This window comes from Podarcis liolepis (genome assembly GCF_965112155.1).
Source record: "Podarcis liolepis genome assembly, chromosome: 3".
Lineage (NCBI taxonomy): Eukaryota > Metazoa > Chordata > Lepidosauria > Squamata > Lacertidae > Podarcis > Podarcis liolepis.
The window spans coordinates 105,533,136-105,557,234 of NC_139557.1; the positions used below are offsets into that span (position 1 = coordinate 105,533,136).

At 47.8% G+C, this 24,099-nt stretch overlaps 1 protein-coding gene and 1 long non-coding RNA gene across 3 annotated transcripts in view; one reads left to right on the plus strand and one right to left on the minus strand.

Moving 5' to 3' along the window:
- LOC310703018 overlaps positions 1-24,099 on the plus strand; it is a 429,179-nt gene that overhangs the window by 211,176 nt on the left and 193,904 nt on the right. The window lies entirely within an intron of this gene.
- SRF (serum response factor) overlaps positions 1-24,099 on the minus strand; it is a 75,320-nt gene that overhangs the window by 12,907 nt on the left and 38,314 nt on the right. The window contains exons 3-4 of one of the 2 annotated variants that reach the window (XM_083494459.1): positions 13,511-13,772; positions 12,822-13,004 (exon numbers count right to left, since the gene is read on the minus strand). In XM_083494459.1, the coding sequence (XP_083350585.1) occupies positions 12,822-13,004; positions 13,511-13,772 (445 nt within the window). The remainder of the gene's footprint in view (positions 1-12,821; positions 13,005-13,510; positions 13,773-24,099) is intronic. The other variant, XM_083494460.1, reaches the window with a different exon arrangement.

Consider the following 24,099-nt stretch of genomic DNA (forward strand, 5'->3'; position numbering starts at 1 on the left):
CCTTATGGTCTTGATCTATCGGGTACTTTTAAAATGAGGCTGCATTTTAAATTGCATTTTAACCTGCATTTTAAATTGGGAGTCCGTTCCACTGCTGAACAGTTCCTACTGTCAGAAAGTTTTTTCCGAATATTTAGTTAGAATCTCCTTTCTTGTAACTTGAAGGCAATGCCTTGAGTCCTACCCTCCAGAGCAGGAGAAAACAAGCATGCTCCCTGTTCCATATGAAAGGAATTGCAAAAAAGTTCAGTCCATCCTAGGTAAATTAAGATTTCAGAAAGCTCCGTAAATTTCTGTCTTTTAATATTTAATAAAACACACGCATATACAAAACTGGTCCTAAAATTTTAGTGTAAAACAAACAAGAAATATAGAGAGGTATAATAATAATAATAATAATAATAATAATAATAATAATAATAATAATAATAATATGGAGGTGTCTGGTTCTATTAAGCATCATCATTCCCACTGCAAAAAAAGATGCCTAGACATTGTGGTGACTGTAACCTAGGTTTAACGTGCCATTTGGCAATTAATAATAATAATTTTATTATTTGTAACCCACAACATCTGACAGGGTTGCCCCAGCCACTCTGGGCAGCTTCCAACAAATATGAAAGCATAATAAAGCATCAAGCACTAAAAACTTCCCTTTACAGGGCTGCCTTCAGATGTCGTCTAAAGTCGTATAGTTATTTATCTCCTTGACATCTGATGGGAGGGTGCCACTACCGAGAAGGCCCACTTTCCTGGTTCCCTGTAACTTCACTTCTCGTAGTGAGAGAACTGCCAGAAGGCTCTCGGAGCTGGACCTCCGTGTCAGGGCCTTATATATTAACTTATATATCTGAGTTTCTAACCCTGTTCGAAAGTAAATGAGCAAGGCGAGAAGTTCCTAAGCGAACTGCAGCTACAAAGATGCGCCGACGACTAACACACCCTCCCACAAGGGATTTCAAGATGAGGCCGCGCTTGCTCACTCATGAACCTCTCTCACCCTACAGGTCTGCTGCCGACAGACACACACACTGTGCTCTGGGTAAGCGCGTCTGATCACACCTGGATGCCTGGTTCTCAGCGACAAGACTGCGTCCTGCCCCTTTGTTTCCAGCTCTCCTCCACATCTGGGTACCAGACTTCCAGCCCCCTCCCGCCATCTGCTCCTTCTGGCCAAACCATGCCAAATTCTGATGGGGCTGAGGGACCCATGATACAGCTGGGAAAGTCACTGCGAGTCAGGTATGAAGACATCCATGAACGCTTTGTTCCGTAGCAACCGATTTCGAAAGCTACACTATGTTTGGCCATGGAGGTTCCATTGAACTACCGTATTTTCCGCTCTATAAGACGCACTGTTTCCCCTTCAAAAATTAAGGGGAAATGTGTGTGCGTCTTATGGAGCGAATGCAGGCTCCTTGGCTTCAGCGATAGCAACACAAAGTCTCCGAAGCGCAGAGGGAGAGCTCCCCCCGCGCTCCAGAGGCTTCACGTTGCTTTGGCTGAAGCCGGCTGAAGACTCCGGAGCGCAGCGCAAACTCCCGCTGTGCTCTGGGGGCTTCAGGCAGCTATCCGCAAGCCTTCAGAGCGCAGCAGGAGTTCCCGCTGTGCTCCAAAGGCTTGCGGATAGCCGACTGAAGCCCCAAGAGCGCAACAGGAGAGCTGCGCAGCGCCCCTTCGGTGAAGCGGGAGGAGAAATGGAAGGGGCTCCGTTTCTCCTGCCGCTTCGCTGAAGGAGCGCTGAGCAGAGAGGGGGAGAATTTTTTTTCCTGTTCTCCCCCTCCTATGGTCCGGTGCGTCCTATAGAGCGAAAAATACGGTATCTTGGTTGAGAGCCACAAATTTGCTGAAGCCCCTTTAAAAACCGCTCGAGCAACTGGCCATTAGTATACATTATGGCTCTGAAGTTCATTTTACATTGTCAGGACGCAGGACCGTATGTATTTTGCACAAATGTTTTTTTTGGGGGGAGGGGAAATATTCTCCCCCCTCCACGCCACATACACACAGAATCTTGCAACCTGCATACATTCATGCAGTTTAATAATATTTGGATATGCATGTGCATTCTGCACAATTTATTATTCTGCTGTTGTAGGGGAAAGGATAGCAATCTCCAGGATTGATTCAAAATCCTGTTCAACTGCAGCCCTATTCCTTCCCCAGTTCCTCCCCCCCCCCCATTTCATCAAGGCTGATGCATTTCCAGCCCTCTTCTTGCAACCTTGAGTGCTAAAATATTTAAGATGAAAAGCTGAAATTCCCAGGAGAGTGAATACTTATTTTCTGCGCCTGCATGCCATGACTGCAGCAGAAAGGAATACAAACAGCCCTGCTTGGAAACCTATTATATGCAATTCCTTTGCTCAGAACATAAAAAGAGGTGTCGGAACTGAATATTTTTAACTTAAGATTTCAATTCTAAGCATTTTAAATTTAAGAACTAGCGCCAGGATCAAGATAGCTCATTGAGGGACATATACTTTTTAAACAATTTATGCCAACTTAATGATGCCATGGGGTGGTGCTGTGGATTAAACCACAGAGCCTAGGACTTGCCGATCAGAAGGTCGGCGGTTCGAATCCCCGCGACAGGGTGAGCTCCCATTGCTCTGTCCCTGCTCCTCCCAACCTAGCAGTTCAAAAGCACGTCAAAGTGCAAGTAGATAAATAGGTACCGCTCCGGTGGGAAGGTAAACGGCGTTTCTGTGCGCTGCTCTGGTTCTCCAGAAGCGGCTTAGTCATGCTGGCCACAAGACCTGGAAGCTGTACGCCGGCTCCCTCGGCCAATAAAGCGAGATGAGCGCTGCAACCCCAGAGTCGGTCACAACTGGGCCTAATGGTCAGGGGTCCCTTTACCTTTAATGATGCCATGACCTACAGCAATTAGTCACAGGTGAAGTTCAGACTGGCACACGCCAAGGCATTGGACACCCCCCCCCCCACACACACACTTTCCTTCTGAAGAGAAGGGTGGACCAGTGATTCACACATTTGGGGTCCCAAGCAATGGGATTAGGCAAGCAAGCAGCGCACTCCTGAGAGTAAGCTGGGTCTGTTAGACCCTGAGCATCTGGCAGCAGCTCCTTGGAGACAAAGGTGAGCTCTACCCAGCCGGTCCAGGCCCACGTGCCTCCCTGGTTGCTGCAGAAACAGCAGTATCAGGAGGCGGGGAAGGGGATATTCAGAAACAACTACTGCATCAGAGCTCAGCACTTCCATCCCATTCCTCTTCACCCTGCCAAGAATCTTCCATGGGGCTCATGACACACAGGCCGCATGCAATAAACACGAAGCAGCTAGGATAGCTCAGTTTGCAGAGCATAGGACTCTGAACCTCAGGGTCTTGGATTCGAGCCCCACGCGGGGCAAAAAGATTCCTGCATTGCAGGGAGTTGGACTAGATGACCCCCTGCGATCCCTTTTCAACTCTGTGATTCTATTATTTCTATGAAGAAAGCACACAGATCATCTTTGCCCTGGATTAAAGCAACACCTGTGTTGTATTGGGGGGGGGGTGTCACATACAAAGAACTGTCATCCTGTTTGTGCAAGGACTTCCACTGCAGCCCCTCTCCCCACCATGTGCCCTCCAAATCTGTTCTGGGGGCTCCCCTACCCCTCTGCAGTGGATCTGTAGGGGTCGCAGGGAGGAGAGAAGGAGGAGGGAAAGTTTGACAGCACAAACAGAAGTCCTTGTGCAAGCGGGACTACTTCCTAGGTCAGGGAGGCAGGGATGTCTGAAAACACAGACACACAAGCAATCCATGTTGAAGAGTGAGAGGGGGCACAGAGCAGGTTTCTACTCATACAATGATCTGCTACGTTCCAGCTTGTCTTATTTCCCCGTCGGCACTCCCACCCCACGCGGTATACAGGATGTTTATATCTTAAGAAATATTTATGCATACTACCCTAACCAAGAAGATTCTGCTGATCTACACAGCAACTTGAAACTCTTGTGCACACAAACAGAGCCGCGGGAGGCCAAGGGAAAAAGGCGACTGGCCCAAAATTTCTAGAAAAAGCATTCAGCTGGCTATTGTCATTTCAGCATGACCTGTGTGGACATTTGCTCTTTTCAACCGGGCACATTGGGAAGGACATACAGGTCTATGTCTTCCATCGTTCAGCTTTGTGGACTTCAAGATGCCTCTCTCTCTCTCTCTGTGTGTGTGTGTGTGTGTGTGTGTGTGTGTGTGTGTGTGTGTTTTCAACCTATTTTAAGCCAAGTCTTCCATCCAGCTCCAGTCTTCCTATGCCAGCACTACCCAATCGGCAAGTAGCCTCCAGAGACAACAGTACTGCTTTCAACGGAAAGGTGAAAGGTAGTAAACTGTTCTATCTGATCCTCTCTCCCATTTCTTTATTTTATTTTTTAAAAAAACAGAAAATCATAAGGAGGCTTCCTACAAGATGTCTGAGAGCACAAAAGGAGCGTTTATAGGACAGCATATCACCGAAAGAGCTGGAAGTCGGGCGTGAGCAATCTTTTTGAGGTTGGGGGCTGCATTTCGCTAGGGAGAGGGGGGAACGTGGTATGGATGCAGTGTGTCCACTGTGGCTGTTGGGGCAAAGCAAAAAGTGGACAGGGCACCCCTTCTTTCTCCCACCGTTCATTCATTCTCTCTCTCTTCTTGCTTGGGAGAAGGGTAAAATGAAGGCTGCAACATGCCTGCCACAAGTTGCCCGCCAGAGCTGAAATCGGTTGTTTCCCCGCCCACACTATTCTGTATCGAAATAAGGACTTGCTTTTGCACTGACACTTGGCTTCAAAGTCGCAGGCTGACTTCATACTCAACGGTCCACGGCCTGAACCGAATGGAGACTGGGGGGTGGGGGGGGAGAAACATGCAAAGGGTTTTGTCAAGCACAGAGTAGCTGCTTCTAAATTCACAGGAAACGATTACACAACCAAGAATCAGAGGGCAGTTCCACGGAAGGTGTCGCAATGCAAACTGGAGTTCCTGCGGGCCAAAGCGAAAGCAAGTTTCCGAGCGGTGTGACCTCACCCCAGCCGACTGCATAAATTGCCTCAGCAAGAGCCGAATTTCATACGCCATTATTCTGCCCAATCGCCAGGTTCTTTCCTTGTGGTCTTCTCCAGATTAGCCTAATCCGATTAATTACACCACTTTGAAGATATAACCGGCTCGGCGGTGTTCTCCTTTTCCCAGTTCAATCTATTACAGCGACTAAGTTATCGGTCCCCAGGGCGCACTATCGCGAGCGAGCAAAATGCTCTGCGCCTCCAACCACAACTGCAACCTTGTCTCACGGCAGAAACAAGCCGACCCCTTTCCACACGACAGCTCCAACCACATAGGGAAGCAGGCCGTCCTGCCACGTGGTGGGCCGAGCATCAACACATATTTTCTGCAAACGCTCAAATATATGGGGCAGAGCAGGCACAGTAGCAGTTGGCCCAGTGTGTCTGTGGAGGCTACAGACTGCATACCCTTCAAATGTGTCCCTATTTTCCAGGGACAGTGCTGGAAAATCAGTGCTTCTGATCTGATCCTGGAATGTCTCTATTTCCCCCACAAGTGATGCCACAGCCAAGCTCAAGGAGGCTAGCGCTTGTCCTGAGAAGGGGCAGCAATGGCAAGGGAGCATCCCATTGCCTCTGCTCCCTTGAACAGCTTGGCTCCTGGAGAGCGGGCAAGGAGGAGGAGATGCCGCCACAGAGGCCCCATCTTGCCTGACACATTGGCTCTGAGGTGCAGACAAGTGCAGGGCAGAAAAAAGGAGCATTGCTTTAAAAAAACAAATGCTTTGTGCATCTGCTTCTAACCTTGCTCCTTTCTAAAATTTATTTATTGATGTGTACTTTTCTTTTTGTAAACCTACCAAAGAATAAAATAAAACCTTTCATTATACCCATACATTCAACGATTTCCCTCCTTCCCCTTCCAACATTCTTTTAATTATCCCATAATTCCTGCATATTCTTGCATATCCCCCCCCATATTCTTGCATTAGTCCCCCCCACCCCATTTTTACATGCCTTTTAAATATGTTGCACTGTTGAATTTACCTCAGTACTTGCCGGCATTTTCAATTATTTCCCACATTCTCAACAAAAAATTTCCACTCCTCTTTAAAGACCTGTTCTTCTTGCTCTCTTATTCTACATGCTAGACCTGCTAACTCTGCATATTCTACCATCTTAAATTGCCAGCCCTCCTTACCAGGGACCTCACTCACCCTCTACTGAGAGCCAGTGTGGTGTAGTGGTTAAGAGCGGTAGTCACGTAATCTGGGTAACCGGGTTCGCGTCTCCGCTCCTCCACATGCAGCTGCTGGGTGACCTTGGGCCAGTCACACTTCTCTGAAGTCTCTCAGCCCCACTCACCTCACAGAGTGTTTGTTGTGGGGGAGGAAGGGAAAGGAGATGGTTAGCCGCTTTGAGACTCCTGAAGGGGAGTGAAAGGCGGGATATCAAATCCAAACTCTTCTTCTTCTTCTTCTTCTTCTACTTGGGGGCTAACAAAATCCAACCCGCTGTTTTGTCCATAAATGTTTTTTTCTGAGGGATTAAGGGGTTTTCTCAGGACTGGGGAGAGCATTTGTGCTGTGTCTCATTGGTACAGTGGTGCCTCGCAAGACGAAATTAATCCGTTCCGCGAGTCTCTTCGTCTAGCGGTTTTTTCGTCTTGCGAAGCAACCCTATTAGCGGCTTAGCGCTATTTGCGGTTTAGCAGCTATTAAAGGCTTAGCGGATTAGTGGCTAAAAGGCTATTAGCGGCTTAGCGGCTTAGAAAAGGGGGGGGGAGCAAAAAAAAATCGGAACACTCGCAAGACGTTTTCATCTTGCGAAGCAAGCCCATAGGGAAAATCGTCTTGCGAAGCAGCTCAAAAACGGAAAACCCTTTCGTCTAGCGGGTTTTCCGTCTTGCGAGGCATTCGTCTTGCGGGGCACCACTGTACAGTGGTGGCGGCACTCGCCCTTCTTCTTGATAGGACAGAATTTTCCAAATGTTGTGTCACGACATGTTAAGTGTGCCAGCTGCAGTGTGTAGGTGCGTCACGCAAACACTCCCCACGCTCCGCCGGGGGCTGGAAAAGGGTGACTTTAACCTCCGGTTTGCTAGTCAAACTGAATTATCATGTTGCGAAATGATGCATATCTAAAAAGTGTGTCACCAACATGAAAAGTTTGGAGAGCTCGGGGGTTGGGGTGGGGTCAAGGAGGCCTCCCAGATCCTGCAGGACTACAGCTCCCATCATTTTCAACTTCTGAGCTGAAATGCAGAACCAAAATTGTAAACTCTCCTCTGTTCAGTCAGCCTAAACAGAGTACAAGCCCTGACACACTTTTTCACCTTTCAGAAGAGCAGGACTCTGTCTGCAGTCATTTCCAAGCCAAAATCAGAGGCAGGAACCTGTCCTCTTGATGTTTAGGCAGCTACAGAAGCTTTTTTGTGTAAGAAAGTTTGATCTGGTGATTTGATGGAATATTAATCATACAGCAACAGAAACAGTGCTATTGTTTTCATATTTTATCTCATTTTGTCTCATGGCACACCACTTCAATGGTTTCTTGGCTGTGGCAAGGTTTACAATTCTGTAAAAACCACCACAGCAAAAATACCTCTGCTGGTTTAGGGACAAGGAGAATCTAACATCTCTCAGGCAGTTCTCAGAGTGGGTTAACAATCAACTTGACTTTGCAAGGAACTCTGGAAATGGTAGCTCTATGAGGAGAACAGAGGTTTCCTAAACAACCCTTAAACTGCATTTCCCAGGATTCTTTGGGGGAAGCCATGACTGTTTAAAGTGATGCAGTACTGGTTTAACTATATACAATGCAGACAAGGCCCGGCCTGTTGTCTTATCCCGTTTGGCTTTGCTTGCGCCCAGAGGCCTCCACTTATTCTAATGCTAAACAGGAGTGCCCTCTAAAGGCAGCCAACGATACTTTTGCTTTTCCCTCAGCAGATTGATTTCCCCTCTCCGCTGGCTAAGCACTCTCTTCAACTGGCAGAAGACACTGCAGGCTTCCCAGGTTCTCCACTGACTCCTGGCGAATCTCCTTCGCTCTTTTCCTCTCTCCTACCACTACTCCCTTCTGCCTCTTCCAAGGCTTTTGCAACTGGGGCAGTTGCAACTGGGGCAGCCGCCCAGGGGCCTGCAGTATCCAGATCTCCACAGAAATAGTAAGATAAATAAATACATCCAAGAAAGGCAAGATAGAAGCAAATACAAATCATGGGCAAGCTGGGATTCCAAATTAAGAAACAGGGCACCTGAACTTTTACAGGCAAAAGCTAACCTGTGATGCGTTGCAGCAGGGGGACGATCATGCGTTGCCCTGGAATACCCGAAGCTGCCTTATGTTCACTGACATATTCAATAATCACACGAGACGTAACTGGCTGTGTTCTTAGATAATTAAGGTATACTATTCATTGTATCAAACTGTAAATTTCAACAGAAGTGACTCATAAAGTTCAACAAACGAACAAAGCAGAAGACCCAGTGGATCATGTCATTCCCTAGTCAGTTCATGCATAAGGTCCATCCGTGTCTATTCCACCTGTCTGTTCATAAAGTCCAAACAATCCACATGTAAGGTTGTTACAGTTCCACAAAATCCTTTCACAGAGTCTAGACAAGGATTTCCGGAATATTGGCCTTGTTTTGCCGTCCTGGGCTGCACCAGTAGTTTTAAAGCACTAAGTAATGCAAATAAATACGTTCACTGACAGTCTTTGGCTGATTAATATCCTACTGCCTTTTAAATGTATCTGTGGGAAGGGGGTGTTACTGTTTTGTTGTTTTGGTTTAATTATTTACTTGTATTTTATTCTGTAGGACCACCCTGAGAGCTTTTGATGAATGGCGGCATATACATTTAACAAATGATGATTATGATAATAATAATAATAATAATAATAATAATAATAATAATAATAGCTCAGTATTGTCCACACAGGCAGGCAGCAGCTGTCCTGGGTTTCAAACATTACCAGCCCTACCCGGAGATGCTGGGGATTGAACCCAGGACCTTCTGCATGCAAAGCAGATGCTCTTGTCACTGAGCTACGGACCTTCCTCTTTAACCGGCCTCTAATGGTGGGACTATTGAAAACCACCAGTCAAACCAGTGGCAAGGAAACCCAGACACCAACCACAAATCAGCATTCCCATACCAAAGACTCAGCAAAAGGAAAGGAAGGAAACCTACCCCGTCCTGCCAGCCTCCCAGTTCTCATGCTTGGTAAGAACGTTAGAAAAGCCCTCACTGGGTAAAACCAAAGGTCTATCTGGTCTAGCATTCTGTTCTCTCGGCAGCCAGCCACATGCCTATGGGAAGCCCATAAGGATGATATGAACGCAATAGCCCTCTCCCGCTCATAGAAGGGACCCCGTGGGTCATCTAGTCCAACCCACTGCAATGCAGGAATGTTCTTGGCAACTGTCTTTGACAGCCATTGTGACTCGCTGACAGCCTGATCCTCCATGAGTACGCACAGCCGAGAACTAAATCCCACCTCCCCAAATCACTAGCAGTGCATGCGTGTTATTGTTAGGGTTCATTCCTCCTCAAGAAGGCACACAGAGAAGGAAATCAATTAGTGCCCGACCATTACGTTCATGGGACATGGGTGGTGCTGTGGGTTAAACCACAGAGCCTAGGACTTGCCGCTCAGAAGGTTGGCAGTTCAAATCCCCGCGACGGGGTGAGTTCCTGTTGCTTGGTCCCTGCTCCTGTCAATCTAGCAGTTCGAAAGCACATCAAAGTGCAAGTAAATAAATAGGTACCGCTCCGGCGGGAAGGTAAACTGTGTTTCTGTGCGCTGCTCTGGTTCGCCAGAAGAGGCTTAGTCATGCTGGCCACATGACCCGGAAGCTGTACGCCGGCTCCCTCCGCCAATAAAGTGAGATGAGCGCCGCAACCCCAGAGTCGGTCATGACTGGACCTAATGGTCAGGGGTCCCTTTACCTTTATTACTTTCATGCATTTTAAAACAGCCATACAGATTGAAAACACCCACATAACAAAAACCAGGGCTTCTTTTTTTTTTTTTGCAGCAGGAACCTGCAGGAACTCATTTCTGGTTCTGGGGATTCACCCAACCCTCTAGCGTGTAATAAAAATTTTAAGGTCTTATATGTATAATAAATGTTCATAAATTTACTAAGCAAACACGTACATATATATATAAACCACATGTCTGAAACCCATAGGAAAAGTCCTAAAGCCATTTTGACTCTTTCAGTCACCTCAGATATTTCTCTACAACAGGGGTCAGCAACCTTTTTCAGCCGTGGGCCGGTCCACCGTCCCTCAGACCATGGGGGGGGCAGACTATATTGGGGGGGAATGAACAGATTCCTATGCCCCACAAATAACCCAGAGATGCATTTTAAATAAAAGGACACATTGCACAGGTTGTACAACGACAATAAAGGTATTATTATTATTATTATTATTACTATTATTATTATTATTATTATTCATGTAAAACACGCTGATTCCTGGACCATCTGTGGGCTGGGTTGAGAAGGCAATTGAGTCGCATCCGGCCCCCAAACCTTAGGTTGCCTATCCCTGCTCGACAACTTTGAAGAAAATGCGCCTCCCCATTGTCTCTGTCCTCACAAATCCTGCCTTAAGGACACATTTAAGGTGTGAATAGCGTGACCCTGTGACCTGGCTCAGGAATTAAGTATTATCATTACAAAAGGATGGCCAGTCAAGTGACCATTAACAGGTAACCTGGCAGACAGGGTAAAAACAACACACTCAGATTTCTGTTGTAGACAGCCTTTTCTGTGATGTAGGTATGATGTATCTGGGGGGGTGGTCTTGGACTCCAAGGTGGGCAATTTAAAATGTCTATATAAGGGTGGGCACACCTTTGTTCTGGGTCCTCCTCCTCTCTCCTGCGTGTGGGGGAGCACCCTGTTGCAAAAGTTTAATAAAGATCAGGCTTACTAGCTGCTTTGCTTCTCAATATTCTCTGGTTGGTCCCTGTTATTTTCTCCTACCGATGGAGAACCTAAAAGGACTCTATAAGGGCTCTTGTGTACCCCATAAGGGAATAAGGGCAGATTTTGTTTACAACAAGCGCAATTTGGGTAGGGCGCTGGCTGCTCATGATGGGGTGGGGAGGAGTTCTGTTGCGGAAGCAGGAATCCTTGCATTGATGGAACATTTTAGTTGGAATCATCCCAAGCAAAGCTTATGAGGAGCGTTTGAAGGAGCTGGGCATGTTTAGCCTGGAAAAGGGGAGACTGAGAGGAGATGTGATAGCCATCTTCAAATCTCAATACACTGCTCAGCATATTGTTCATGCAAAGTGATCTGAAAGGTCCTTTAAATACGTCCTTAAACCTTCCCTCGCCACATATATGCGTACTCCTCACCACTGACCCAGCAAACTTGCTCGAGGAAAGTTGGATGTTCTGCAGCAGAATTCCAGCATATGATTTTAGGCTTTTAAGGAACTCAAGCCCTTTGTAAGGATAAGACAAGAGCTGGCCAGCCTGAGAGCATTACAACAGTTTTACTGCTAATGGCTTGTTGCATCAAGACTGAAGTGCTGTTTATTATTCCTACAGCTGCACGGGCCTCAAGGACGTCCAAATGAGTTCCAGCACGATTCCAGCAAGGTGGCCTCCCGGCTCCCTGTCTTCCCCCAGACAATTTGCAGGGTCCAAACTTCCAGTGAAGATGCTACTTTCCATCACAGCAACTGCCACAGGTCCTCTTCCCCGCTAAGTAAGCATTCACCATTTTCCATTTCATCAATCACAGCCAAGGTCAGTGGGGCCAGAAGCCCCTCCCTCCAATGGTATTGTCTACCTCCTCCCGTGTTGCCATGGAGATGTCTCTCCCCTTGCCCCACCCTGCCACTAATCAACTGCATAATGAAACAGTGCAAAGCGGAGTCTGTGCCACCACAGCAGCGGCAGCCCCTAAAAGTGGAAACTGTGACAACAGAGGAACGTACCAAGAGATAACCATGCTTCAGGAGGCAGGAGATTTCATTCATCAAGTGGGGGACCAACATGTCAGGCAAGCGAACACGCTCCCCCATCAACTTTGCTTTCCTGATAATCATACTAGCGGAAGTAGAGTGCCCACATTCAAACAGGGAAAGCACAGCTAGCGAGGTGCCCCTGATCTTTGCTGGACTACAACTCCCATCATCCCTGATTATTGGCCACACCGGCTGGGGTTGATGGGATTTGTTGTCCAAATAACGTCCAGAGGAGGATGCGATGGGTACCTTTGAAACAGGGCCTCCTACACACAACCTGACTTTTGTGTCCAAACAGTTTGAATTAGCTTTGAGAACATTGGAGCCTTGAGAACATTGGCTCAGAAGGCAATTAATAAACTGTAATAAAAATAAGAACAGCAATAACCAAAGAAGCTGAATGCTGGGAGGTTTGGGACAGATAAAGGAAGCACTTCCCATGGCAAATAGCTCCAGTTCTAGAATTGCCTGCCATAAGAGATGGCTGCCAACTTGGACGGCTTTTAAAGGGGGTTAGCAAATTCGTGGTGGGTAAGACTATTGACGGTAGCTATGTGCTACCCCGCCAAGATCAGAAGTACCACGCCTCTGAATACCACCAGCCACTAGGGGGGAACAGCTGCATCAAGGAGGCCATTGCCTTCATAATCCTGCTTTCCGGTGGGCTTCCCGCTGGCATATCTGGAAAACCAGACGCTGGACTAGACGAGCCTTCAGCCTGCTCCCACTGGACCTATATTTTCTGTGGCGCGGGAGGAGAGGCTTCCCTGAAAGCGTGCACCCTCCACCCACCTCCCACAAGCAAGGGGAGAAGTGAGCGCTGCTGACCTGTCAGGGACACAAACTGCCCTCCGGCGGAGGCTGGAAATCGGAAGACTGTCTGCTGTGCCTGCTGCACCTGTCCAGGTGTGGCTGCAGCGGCCGCCTGGCCCTGCTGGCTGCAGAGGGCAAGGGAGTGCGGCTGCAACTGAGTGAGAGGAATGGTAGGGGTCCCGGGAGGGAGTGGAGCACCTGCCGGAAGGAGGGAGAAAAAAATAAAGCCTTCTTTAAAAAAATCAGGGGCCGGCTCGCTTTTTAAAATTTTTATTTAATTTTTTAGCTTAGGCTGAGTTTCCTCCCGGTTGTTATTATCTATTATCACAGGCCCTTGTTGGGAGGAAGAGGAGGGAAGGCTCCACATCCCAGCTCCGAACCCTACAATTCTCACAACCAGGTGTGCCACACACAAAAAGAGGAACAGTCATGGCAGAGGTCCTTGAGAAGCTCTCCTCTTCCCCACAGGAGCCACGGGGTGGCGAATTTGAAGCCACGGAATCTGACTGGCTTCCAGGCTTCACCTCGCAGCTAGGCCTCAAAGCCACACTCTCCCTCCTGAACCAATTACATTCGAGAGAGCACAGCGCCAGCCTTCCTATTCCAGCCTCTCCGGAGCAAAAGAGGGAGCTTGAGGCTAAAAACCGGAGGGTTCCACAGGGAAAAAGCAGGAAAGTGCCTCAGTCGGCAAGAGGGAAACTGACCTGACATGAGGGTGAAGCCGGTGGGTATCTGCATTAGCCCTCCGGAGGCCACTGCACTGGTTCCCGTGGTTTTCAGCACCGTCCCGTTGGCACTGGTTACCGTGTTGGGGCTGACACTGGCAGAGACTGGCGATAGGTAGTTGGTGATGGGGAACGAGGGGCCGCTGCTGACCTGCATGGAGGTGGAGGTGGTGGGCGCCGTCTGGATGGTCGACGTCGTCCCTGGCAGGTTGGTGACGGTGAATGCAGGCTTCAGCGAGTCCTGCAAGAGAAGGGCAACTCACGTTCAGAACAGGCGCAACGCCAGAAAAATCAGAATTGCCGCAACCAACCTCCGCGTGAACCCTGCTGCTCCAGCCGTACAAACTGCCCAGTGCCGAACGTGGCAGAGAACAGTCCCCGGGGCTGAGTGTTTTCGTCAAAACATTCAGCTCTGTTCTAATTTACGTGGAGCCACCTTTGGGCTGCTGGAAGGAAGGAGGGAAGGATGTGGGGTGTTTGTTTTGATCTGCGACATGAGCCAGAAATCTGCAGCCAAGGAAGAGGCCAGTTGAGTATTTCTGCTAAGCGATGAATCAATCAATCTCTCTCTCTCTGACACACAAACACACACACGCACACACACCCCAGCACAAAGTCCAAAAATTGGATCCACTGAGACAGAAATGTCCAGTGGACATCAAACTGAGATCAAACTTCTCATTTTTCTACCCAAGCTCTCCTCTCTGCATAAGCCTGATCATTGTGTTATCAGCCATCCTGTTGAAAAGGCCTTTCTTTATCTTTTTTTAAACAAAAATTCATTTTTTCTTTTTCATTCATTGCATACATCTCAAATTCTTAACATTTACTATATATTCCTCCCTCCCTCCCCTCCAAGACTTCCCCCAACTAGCTGTAAAAGATTAAGTAAAAGAAAAGAATAAGGGGAAAATTCTGAAAAAACCAAGGTTTAGGATTTGCTGAAACAAATTTGGAAACTGGGATGTAGAAAGGGGACGTATGGGGAAGTCGATGAAGTAAGGTTTAAGAAATAAGGATATGAAATTGTACATGTTTGTTTGTGTGCTTGTGTGTTGGTGTTGTGTATTGTTTGTGTTTATAAAAACTGTGAAAAACCAATAAAAAATTTATTAAAAAAAAGACTTCCCCCAACTTGCGCTTCTGGTTTGTTTCTATTTTCACCCACTTTGCTATCTCTCAACAGAAAAAGTTATTAATAACATAACATCAAAACTAAAAATAAAAATAAAAGTGAATACACCATCCTATTTCACTATCTTCTAAACATTTTCTGATGCTGATAATGTGAATGTTTATTTAATGGCCTTTCTTTATCTTTGACACACACCTATTCCTTTGCTCCCCACATTCGACCTGCAGCCACCGTAGTGCCACTTCTCCCATCAAAAACGCAGCCCTCTCTCTCCTTCCCCTTGACAAAAGGTCTGGTCCGTGCCCTTGCCATCTCTCGTTGAGACTACTGCAGCCCTTCTCCACACTGGTCTGCCATCCTCTCGCCTTGGTCCTGTTGCATCAGTCTAGCGCTCATATGCTGCCAAAATCCCTCACAGTTCTGATTACATGCTTCTCCCTCTTCAACCCCCAAGAAGTATCTGCTTCCAGCCCAAGTTTGTCAGCCCTCTGCAGAGTTGACCCCTATTTACAATTCCCAATACCCTACTGCCTCTGAATTTTACTCCTCCAGCCTCTTAACACCTGAGAGGGCTCTAGTCATTATCCCCTGCCGCTCTAGATGCTTAAAATTGTCTCCCAGAGCAGCCAGCACACCACCTTTCTTACTCTCTTCAAATCCTTGCACATGCAAGAGAAACCACCAAATATCGTTTTCCTGTTCGCCATTGGCTGCACTTCCGTTCCTTTCCTGTTGTATCCCCACTCCGTGTTAAGCTCCCCACCCACCTGCAATTGTAAGCTCCTCACGGCAGGGAGACAAGACACGTCTGATGGTGATACATATTTACCTACCGCTAGGAGCCGGGCCTTTCCTGTCAAAGCGCCAGCCCTATGGGAACACTGCCAGGCTCAAAACACAACTTGGTTCCGGGCACTGGGCCAAATCCTGGTTCTTACATAGGAACGTAGGAAAAGTGAGTCAGACGACTGGTCCATCGAGCTCAGGACTGACTGGCACTTGCTCTCTAGAGTTTCAGATGGGAGAAGTTCCCAGACCGTAGATGCTAAAGGATTGTACCTGGGACCTTCTGTAAACAAAAGAGATGCTCTACCGCTATTTTAAAATGGAACTAAACTTAGAATCATAGAATCATAGAGTTGGAAGAGACCACAAGGGCCATCGAGTCCAACCCCCTGCCAAGCAGGAAACACCATCAGAGCACTCCTGACATATGGTTGTCAAGCCTCTGCTTAAAGACCTCCAAAGTAGGAGACTCCACCACACTCCTTGGCAGCAAATTCCACTGTCGAACAGCTCTTACTGTCAGGAAGTTCTTCCTAATGTTTAGGTGGAATCTTCTTTCTTGTAGTTTGGCTCCATTGCTCCGTGTCCGCTTCTCTGGAGCAGCAGAAAACAACCTTTCTCCCTCCTCTATGTGACATCCTTTTATATATTTGAACATGGCTATCATATCACCCCTTAACCTCCTCTTCTCCAGGCTAAACATGCCCAGCTCCCTTAGCCGTTCCTCATAAGGCAGCGTTTCCAGGCCTTTGACCATTTTGGTTGCCCTCCTCTGGACACGTTCCAGTTTGTCAGTGTCCTTCTTGAATTGTGGTGCCCAGAACTGGACACAGTACTCCAGGTGAGGTCTGACCAGAGCAGAATACAGTGGCACTATTACTTCCCTTGATCTAGATGCTATGCTCCTATGGCTCACCCATGTTAACGCTCGACTCTGGTTTTTGCGGAAGAAAACTGTCAGTGGTACGAGAGCTGTCTCTCAGGGCTGAAATCCTGGACGTCATAGAATAAGGAAACCCCAAATAGCCACCCAGAAGGTAACACACAATGGAAAGAGCAGCAAACAGGCTCAGTGTCAGTGCCTGGGCTGGTACCTCAGAGCATCCTCTCTTTCCTTTTATTTTTAAGAACATACAGTGGTACCTCGGGTTAAATACTTAATTCGTTCCAGAGGTCTGCTCTTAACCCGAAACTGTTAACATGAAGCACCTCTTTAGCTAATGGGGCCTCCCGCTGCCGCCGCGCCACCAGAGCATGATTTCTGTTCTCATCCTGAAGCAAAGTTCTTAACCCGAGGTAATATTTCTGGGTTAGCGGAGTCTGTAACCTGAAGCGTATGTAATCTGAAGCATATGTAACCCGAGGTACCACTGTATTATATTGGGGGGGGGCAGCCAACCAACGGGTATTTACATAGCTGCAGATGCTCATTGCCTGATTTTCCATCTTTCAAAGCATGTTGCCGTCTTATGCCACAAAATGGTGCTCCTACTCCCAAGAAAACATGCTTAGCTGAAGTAAAATCCATTTGACTCCCGTATCAGCGGAATAGCAGCAGGGCGTAGGGAGAATCACTGCATCTCACTGTTCCACGTCTTGAGCAAACGGCAAACATTTGGTGATACGTGAGATCTTACTACTCCCTGGGAGACTCTAGCCATTGAGAATCTTAGCCTTCTTGCGTCCACATTCTGGCTTGGATTCTTGGTCATGCTAAAATGCGACAGAATGCCGGGAACTGGGTTTGTTTGTTTTTAATTTAAAAGAGAGAGAGAAATACGTATATAAAGTTCTTGACCTTTAAAGACTGCTTAACTGGAATGGTGGAAACTAACCCTTGGGAGCGGTCTGCTCTTGGTCCCTGCGGGTCAGCATGCCTGCACCTTCCACGCCCGGGAAAGGGTTAATGGGTTTTGTGTGATGTCTGTGCTCTGCCCACCCCATGCAGATTGGCGGGTCTGGAGCTCCCATGTGCTCCTCCAGGCTCCTGACCTGACACTCTGCCAAAATCAAGGAATTCACAGCTCGACTAACATCTAAAAAAGGAAAGGCAGCCCATTTTGGACAGAGGCAGCCAATCCAGATCACCCTTCCCTGCTGCATGGAGGGAGTGTGGAGGAGAAGGGGGGAGAAGAGGTGGGGAGGGCTGCCCAGCAGACGCCAGCCCCCAATTCCTTTCCAGTCCTGGCACCGAGATCTGTGTAGATGGAATTAGGATGAGCATGTGATAATGGTACATAGCCCGCAAATTAACTTTCCATTATCTCAGCTGCAACCTCCTTTCCACTAGAGAAGGGGGAGAGCTGTTACTCACCCCCCCACCCCAAAATGCCACCCACCACAAGAGGGAGGGCAATTGCCAGCCATGGGGAAAGGGCAGGAGCAGGTTGCTATTCTGCCCAAACACACTTAACACTGTGCTTATTTGGGGGGGGGTGTGATGTGGGGGGCAACATGAACAAGTGGCCTGAATCTCTCACAGACCAAATCTACAAAAACTAGGAGGCAGCAACAACCCCGCGGCATCAGTTCTCCGAATAACTATGGTTTCATTTACAATATTTTTAAGCCCACCCTTCCTCCAAGAGCTCAGGGCTCTGTACAATGGCTATTCCCTCCCCTTTTTATCTTCACAACAACCCTGTGAGGTAGGCTATGCCCAGAAGAGCCACTGGCCCAAGCTTACCAAGTGTGCTTCAAGACCGAGCAGGGATTTGAACTCAGTTTTCCCTGGTCTTAACCACTAACTAATCTTAACCACTAGCTTTTAAATCCATTGGCTGGGAAGCCAATGGGTCTCTGAGTCACCTGCCGATCATGCAAAGACTGCCCTTTCATATGGGTTTGGCAGATGACACCGTGGCCGACTTGTGCTGCAGCAGTGGGGCATCTATGGTTCCCCAGATGCTGTGGGACTCAAGCTCCCACCAGCCCCTGCCACTGTGGCTAATGGTCAGAGAGGTTGTAGCCCTAACAAGATCTGGAGGGCCACAGGTGATGCAGGCAGACAGCATCTCCAACCAACAGGATAGGGAAGCTTACAAACATGGTGGTTATGGTCTGAGGGTACATGAAGCTACCACTTTGCTAAAGCTAAGCAGGTCTGGATCTGGTCTGTGCCTGGATGGGAGACCACATGGGAACCACATGGGTTTCCTAGACAGAAGAAAGATGGGATATGAATGTATGTCTGTCACTCACTTTCAAGAACAGATATTGCTAACAAATGAGTGTAAGTGGCCGAGTAACTAACTAACGAACTTTATTTATTTTCTATAGGCTTATTTGCAAGGCTGGAAGAGGCTTTATTTTAATGCTTGTCCATGGGTATGTTTACATGATGTCTGGAGCATCCTCTTGACAACCTAGTATGTGCAAAGTTGCTATAACCCATCACAGCAGATCACTGGCCTCACCAGTTCAGGCAAATCCGCATCCTTCCCTATCCACTTCTCCTGGCAAAACATAGGAATATTGGAAACTTCCTTACACAGAGTCAGGCCAGTTGTCCACCGAGCTCAATATTGTCTGAGTTCCTGGAAAGCAGCTGCCAGTCAGTGTAGACAAGAACGTCTCCCAGCCCTACTGGAGATGCTGGGAGATTAATCAAGGGACCTTCTGTCTCTGATGCTCTGCCCCTGAGCTACAGAGGTAATAAGATAACCACCCATGGTGCATAATGACTAAAGGGCTACTGGACACATTACACAGTTAAGAGCGGGTGCTGAATGCATTTCTTCCCCAAGGGTGCAAGGCAGCTACATGACCGGTTTTAGGGCCAGTACAGCTGTCTGCAGAGCATTTCTGCAGCAAACATGGAAAAGAAAACATGTACACACACAAGTCAGGGGTCCCGGTGTTTGAAGCAAGACTTTCGTGAGACTCTTAATGGGATGGCGTGCTTCCTTTGCACGCTAAAGGTTGTATGGGTAGGCCACATCATAGAATTAAGATGCTCTCCCACAGACCTCAAACTGTAAATCACAGACAGTGATTTGGGGAGAGAGCTAAACCACAGACTTGGTTCTGTGCACCCAGCACTGCAGCAGAATGGCTGGGGAAGAGCAAGGGATCTGCAATCTCCTCTCTGGAAAATTGCAGGGATGCTAAGCTTAGCATTTTGGTGCAAATGAGGACATTGTTTCTGCTTTAGCCGAAAGGGCCTTTAACTAATTAACTCTGAAAACCTTGCTCGTTTGTGCAAAATACATCAGATATCTTACCTCTGTGGTGTAGTGGTTTAGAGCATCAGACTAGGACCTGGGAGAGGGTTTGAATCCCTACTCGGCCGTGAAGCTCACTGGGTGACCAATCACTGCCTCTCAGCTTATTATAGGGTTGTTCCAGGGATTAAATGAAAGGGGGGGGGGCAATCCTGTATATTACCCAGAGCTCCTTGGAGAAAAAGTGGCATAAAAATGCAATGCATAACCAAAGTCAGTTGGTTACGATGGAGTTTGGTTGAAAACCTGCTTTTGTGCAAACTCCTCTCACTTTTTCACTTTAACGTTTCTGGATGAGGCAGGCAGGCTGGGACACTGGGGAGAAAGGACAGGGGGTGGAGAAGAGACGGTCTTGAAAAAACAACTGTGAGCATGTTCAAATGGCACCTTATTGTGGACTCGCTGCCGCTCATGCAAGGAAGTTTTGAGAAGTGGCCGCATGTTGTTATGCTCAAAATTCAGTCTCGTATTATTTTCCCATTTAATCCAGATCTACCTTTTCCATGGAACTCAAAACAAACAAACACGCACATAGCAGAAACAGATAATCTGGGTTAAGCTGGGTGTGTGCAAGTGTGGAAGTGACTGCAAAAAAGGGTGAGTGGACAAAACCTAAGAAGATCCTGCTGGATCAGGCCAGTCACCCATCTTGCCCAACATCCTGTTCTCACCAGATGAAGAAGAGGAGTTTGGACTTGATATCCCACCTTTCACTACCCTTTAAGGAGTCTCCAAGCGGCTAACATTCTCCTTTCCCTTCCTCCCCCACAACAAACACTCTGTGAGGTGAGTGAGGCTGAGAGACTTCAAAGAAGTGTGACTGGCCCAAGGTCACCCAGCAGCTGCATGTGGAGGAGCGGGGAAGCGAACCCGGTTCATCAGATTACGAGTCCACCGCTCTTAACCACTACACCACACTGTGGGAAACCCACAAAAAGGGCACGTGCACAACAGCATTCTCCTCTCTAGTGGTTTCTAGCAACCGGTAGCCAGAAGCATTTCTGCCTCCAGCTGTGGAGGCAAGAGCAAAGCCATTATGGCTATAAGCTATCTGACAGCCTTCTCCAGGAAGTTGTCCAAAAGATTTTTGATCTGGAGGCTCTGAGTGGGCAAGTGCTCTGTATTTCCCCCTTCTCACCCCATGTATATTTCTACTCATCTCTTGTCATTTCTTCTCCCGTTCTCCTTTCACACTTAAACAGCAGCTTCTTTTCCCCAAACCTCTTTTAAAGGCATCCAAGGTTGGTGGGTCATCACTACATCTTGTGGGAAGGAATTTCACATACTCTGTGAAGGAGTTATCTTCTTTTACCTGTCCAGGTTTGTTGGATGGCCTCAGGTTCTGGTACAGTCATACCTCGGGTTACAGCCGCTTCAGGTTGTGTCTTTTCAGGTTGTGGACCGCCGAAACCCGGAAGTACCAGAATGGGTTACTTCCGGGTTTCGGCAGTTGTGCATGTGCAGAAGCGCTAAATTGCGCTTTGCACATGCGCAGAAGCGGGTTGCGAACGCTGCGGATTACGAACATGCATCCCGCACGGATCACATTTGCAACCCAAGCATCCACTGTACTATAAGAGAGGGAGAAAAATCTCTTTCTCCATTTTCTCTGCACCAAACACCTCTATCATGTCCCTTCACCCTTTCCCCACCCCACCCCCAGTGTCCATTTTGTATGGTTTTGGTTTTAAATGAACCGACAGTATTTAACTGCTGGGTTTCCTCCCCACTCACCCCCAGGGTTTTCTTTGTACATAGCCTTGAGACAACTGTGTAAAAGAAGGCAATTAGTAAATTAACAATCATAATAAAAAAAAATTAAATGGATGGAGAACTCTACGCCGCCTTAAAAACAATGGAGAAAAAGAAAGATATAAATGTAGTGAATAAACAAAAATGAGCCCATTTTATGCAAAGAGGTTTAATAGAGAAACATCATCGTTTTATAAAATGCACATCAAAAATGCCAAATACAAGTACAAGCTGCATGAATGCTGCAACTTCTCTATATGAAGCTGCAGGTTATAATGTGGGACACAGGAAAACCGCCTTACAACAACAGATCCAAGGTTTCCCAAATGCGGCTCTCCAGCTGTTTCTGGACTACAGCTCCCATCATCCCTGACCACTGGTCCTGCTAGCTAGGGATGATGGGAACTGTAGTCCGAAACAGCTGGTGGACCAAGTTTGGGAAAGCCTGAATTACGATTGTGGAAGCATCCTGGAGGGATTGCTCTGAGTGGGAGGACTGAGATGAGAATGTGGAACTGAGTCGGGACACTCACTTGCCTGCAAAACGAGGAACCACGTGGAAAGCTAATGATGTTGGGGGAGCAGGACTGGCAGTAAAACAGACCTGCCAATCAAGTATAACTAAGGGATGCTTTAAGCATCGCAACCCTTGAAGCTGGTGAGGAGCGCTTACCCATGTAACCGCTGTGAAACTTTTAAATGGCTCTTACACCACACAGTGACTCTCAGGGGCACATTGGGGCCTCAAGAGAGTTTAGATGGTGCATGCATATATGAACCAGGGCATGAGAGTTAAAAGACTTCAAAAGTTGCACCAGCAACGTGGAGCACCAGGCGCTTCCTGGCACCCTCCGCAGGGCAGCTGCATTAGATCAGATACCATTTGATGCAGCTTTAGAGGGTGCCGCTGTGACGGGGTTAGCCCCAGAGAGAAAGAAAAAACCACCCACATGTCTCAGCATGAAGTTCCACTGCTGATGCCCCCGCGATTGAGTGAGAGGACATCAAAGGAAGAGGTGCAAACAAAATGCTCAAGAGGGAAGCGCACAGGGGGAAGAGAAATTGTGCATGAGAGCTTTGACCCCTTTGCATTTTATAGCTGTCACACGTAGGATCGTGGCTCAGAGCTCATGCTCTAGTGTGGGAGAAGTCCCAGGTGCGATCCCTGGCCTCACCAGCTAGGGGTGGGAGAGCCCCCTTGTCTGAAACCCCTGGAGAGGCGCTGCCAGCCAGTGCAGGCAATACTGAACTGCATGGACACACAGTCTGACTCCTCTGACTCCTAAAGCATGCTTACTAACCAGCGGCTGTTTTAATGCCCTCTGCTTGTGAACATTTCCTTCTGAACCATTCGTCAGTCCGCACAAGCGTGCCATGCACCTTTAGGGGAAAGATTTGGTAGTTCCCAACATGCCAAAACGTGACAACAGGTTGCACAGGTTGAGAAAAGGGGAGAATTGGATAAGGCAGGATAGCAGCGAGGCGGCAGGCTGGCACAAGACCGTGCCCCGCAGCCTTAGGGGAATCGGCCCCTCTCTCACACCTGCCACGGGACATTCCAGCCCCTTGCTCCAACGGAGCGGCCCCACAGCTGTTCCGTTTGTCAGGGGACGAGTGCCACGTGAAGAGACCCAGACAACTACTAGCAGCCTCGCGTGCTTAGCAGGGGGGTCAGCAGGGCAGGCAAAGGCATAGCAACCGAGGACACCACCTCACAACACCACAAGACAACACAAAAGAGGCCTAGCCCTCCCTGAGAATGAGCCACCTCACAGCCTCAGCTCTATTACTGCACATGAGGATAGCGCCGTTGGGATGTGGAGGTCCAGGGCTGAGACTTATAGAACACCTCGTAAGTAATGTCTCACCCTGAAACCCTGCAGGATGAAGACCCAGCTTCTCGTTGGCTGTGCCAATTAGATATGTTCAAGTCACTACCAAGCCCTAATCAGTTAAAGGCCTCTGACCAGAAAGGGCCCTTAATACTGCCTGTGAAGCACAGAAGCACAACACCACAAACCTCTGGGCGAATTAAGGGGTTTCAGGTACAGTAGGAACCAGGGCAGGACATTGTTCATAAACACCCCTAAATGCCTGAAATAATAGTCCAACCACCTCTGGTTGGCCCTAAGTTCCTTACTAGGGCTGGACTATACAGTGGTACCTCAGGTTACAGACGCTTCAGGTTACAGACTCTGCTAACCCAGAAATATTACCTCGGGTTAAGAACTTTGCTTCAGGATGAGAACAGAAATCGCATGGTGGCAGTGGGAGGCCCCATTAGCTAAAGTGGTACCTCAGGTTAAGAACAGTTTCAGGTTAAGAACGGACATCCAGAACGAATTAAGTTCTTAACCTGAGGTACCACTGTACAGTCTATCAATATATCATCCAAAACCCGTTTGTGGTCCATATTGTGAGATTGGTTTCATACATTTTGACCTGGCAATATATTGCAAATCATGAGGTTTGTGTGTGTGTGTTTGTGTGTGTGTGTGTTATGCAAAAATCACAATGTGCGGGAAACCGTGACGCCTGCCAATGCCTCCACATAGCTCCATCCTTATTTCAGACATTGCGATATATCAGTCTATCGCAATGTTTAGCTGGTGATATATCATTATGTTGAAAACCAGGTATCACCCAGCCCTACTCTCTACCTCTGAACTAAG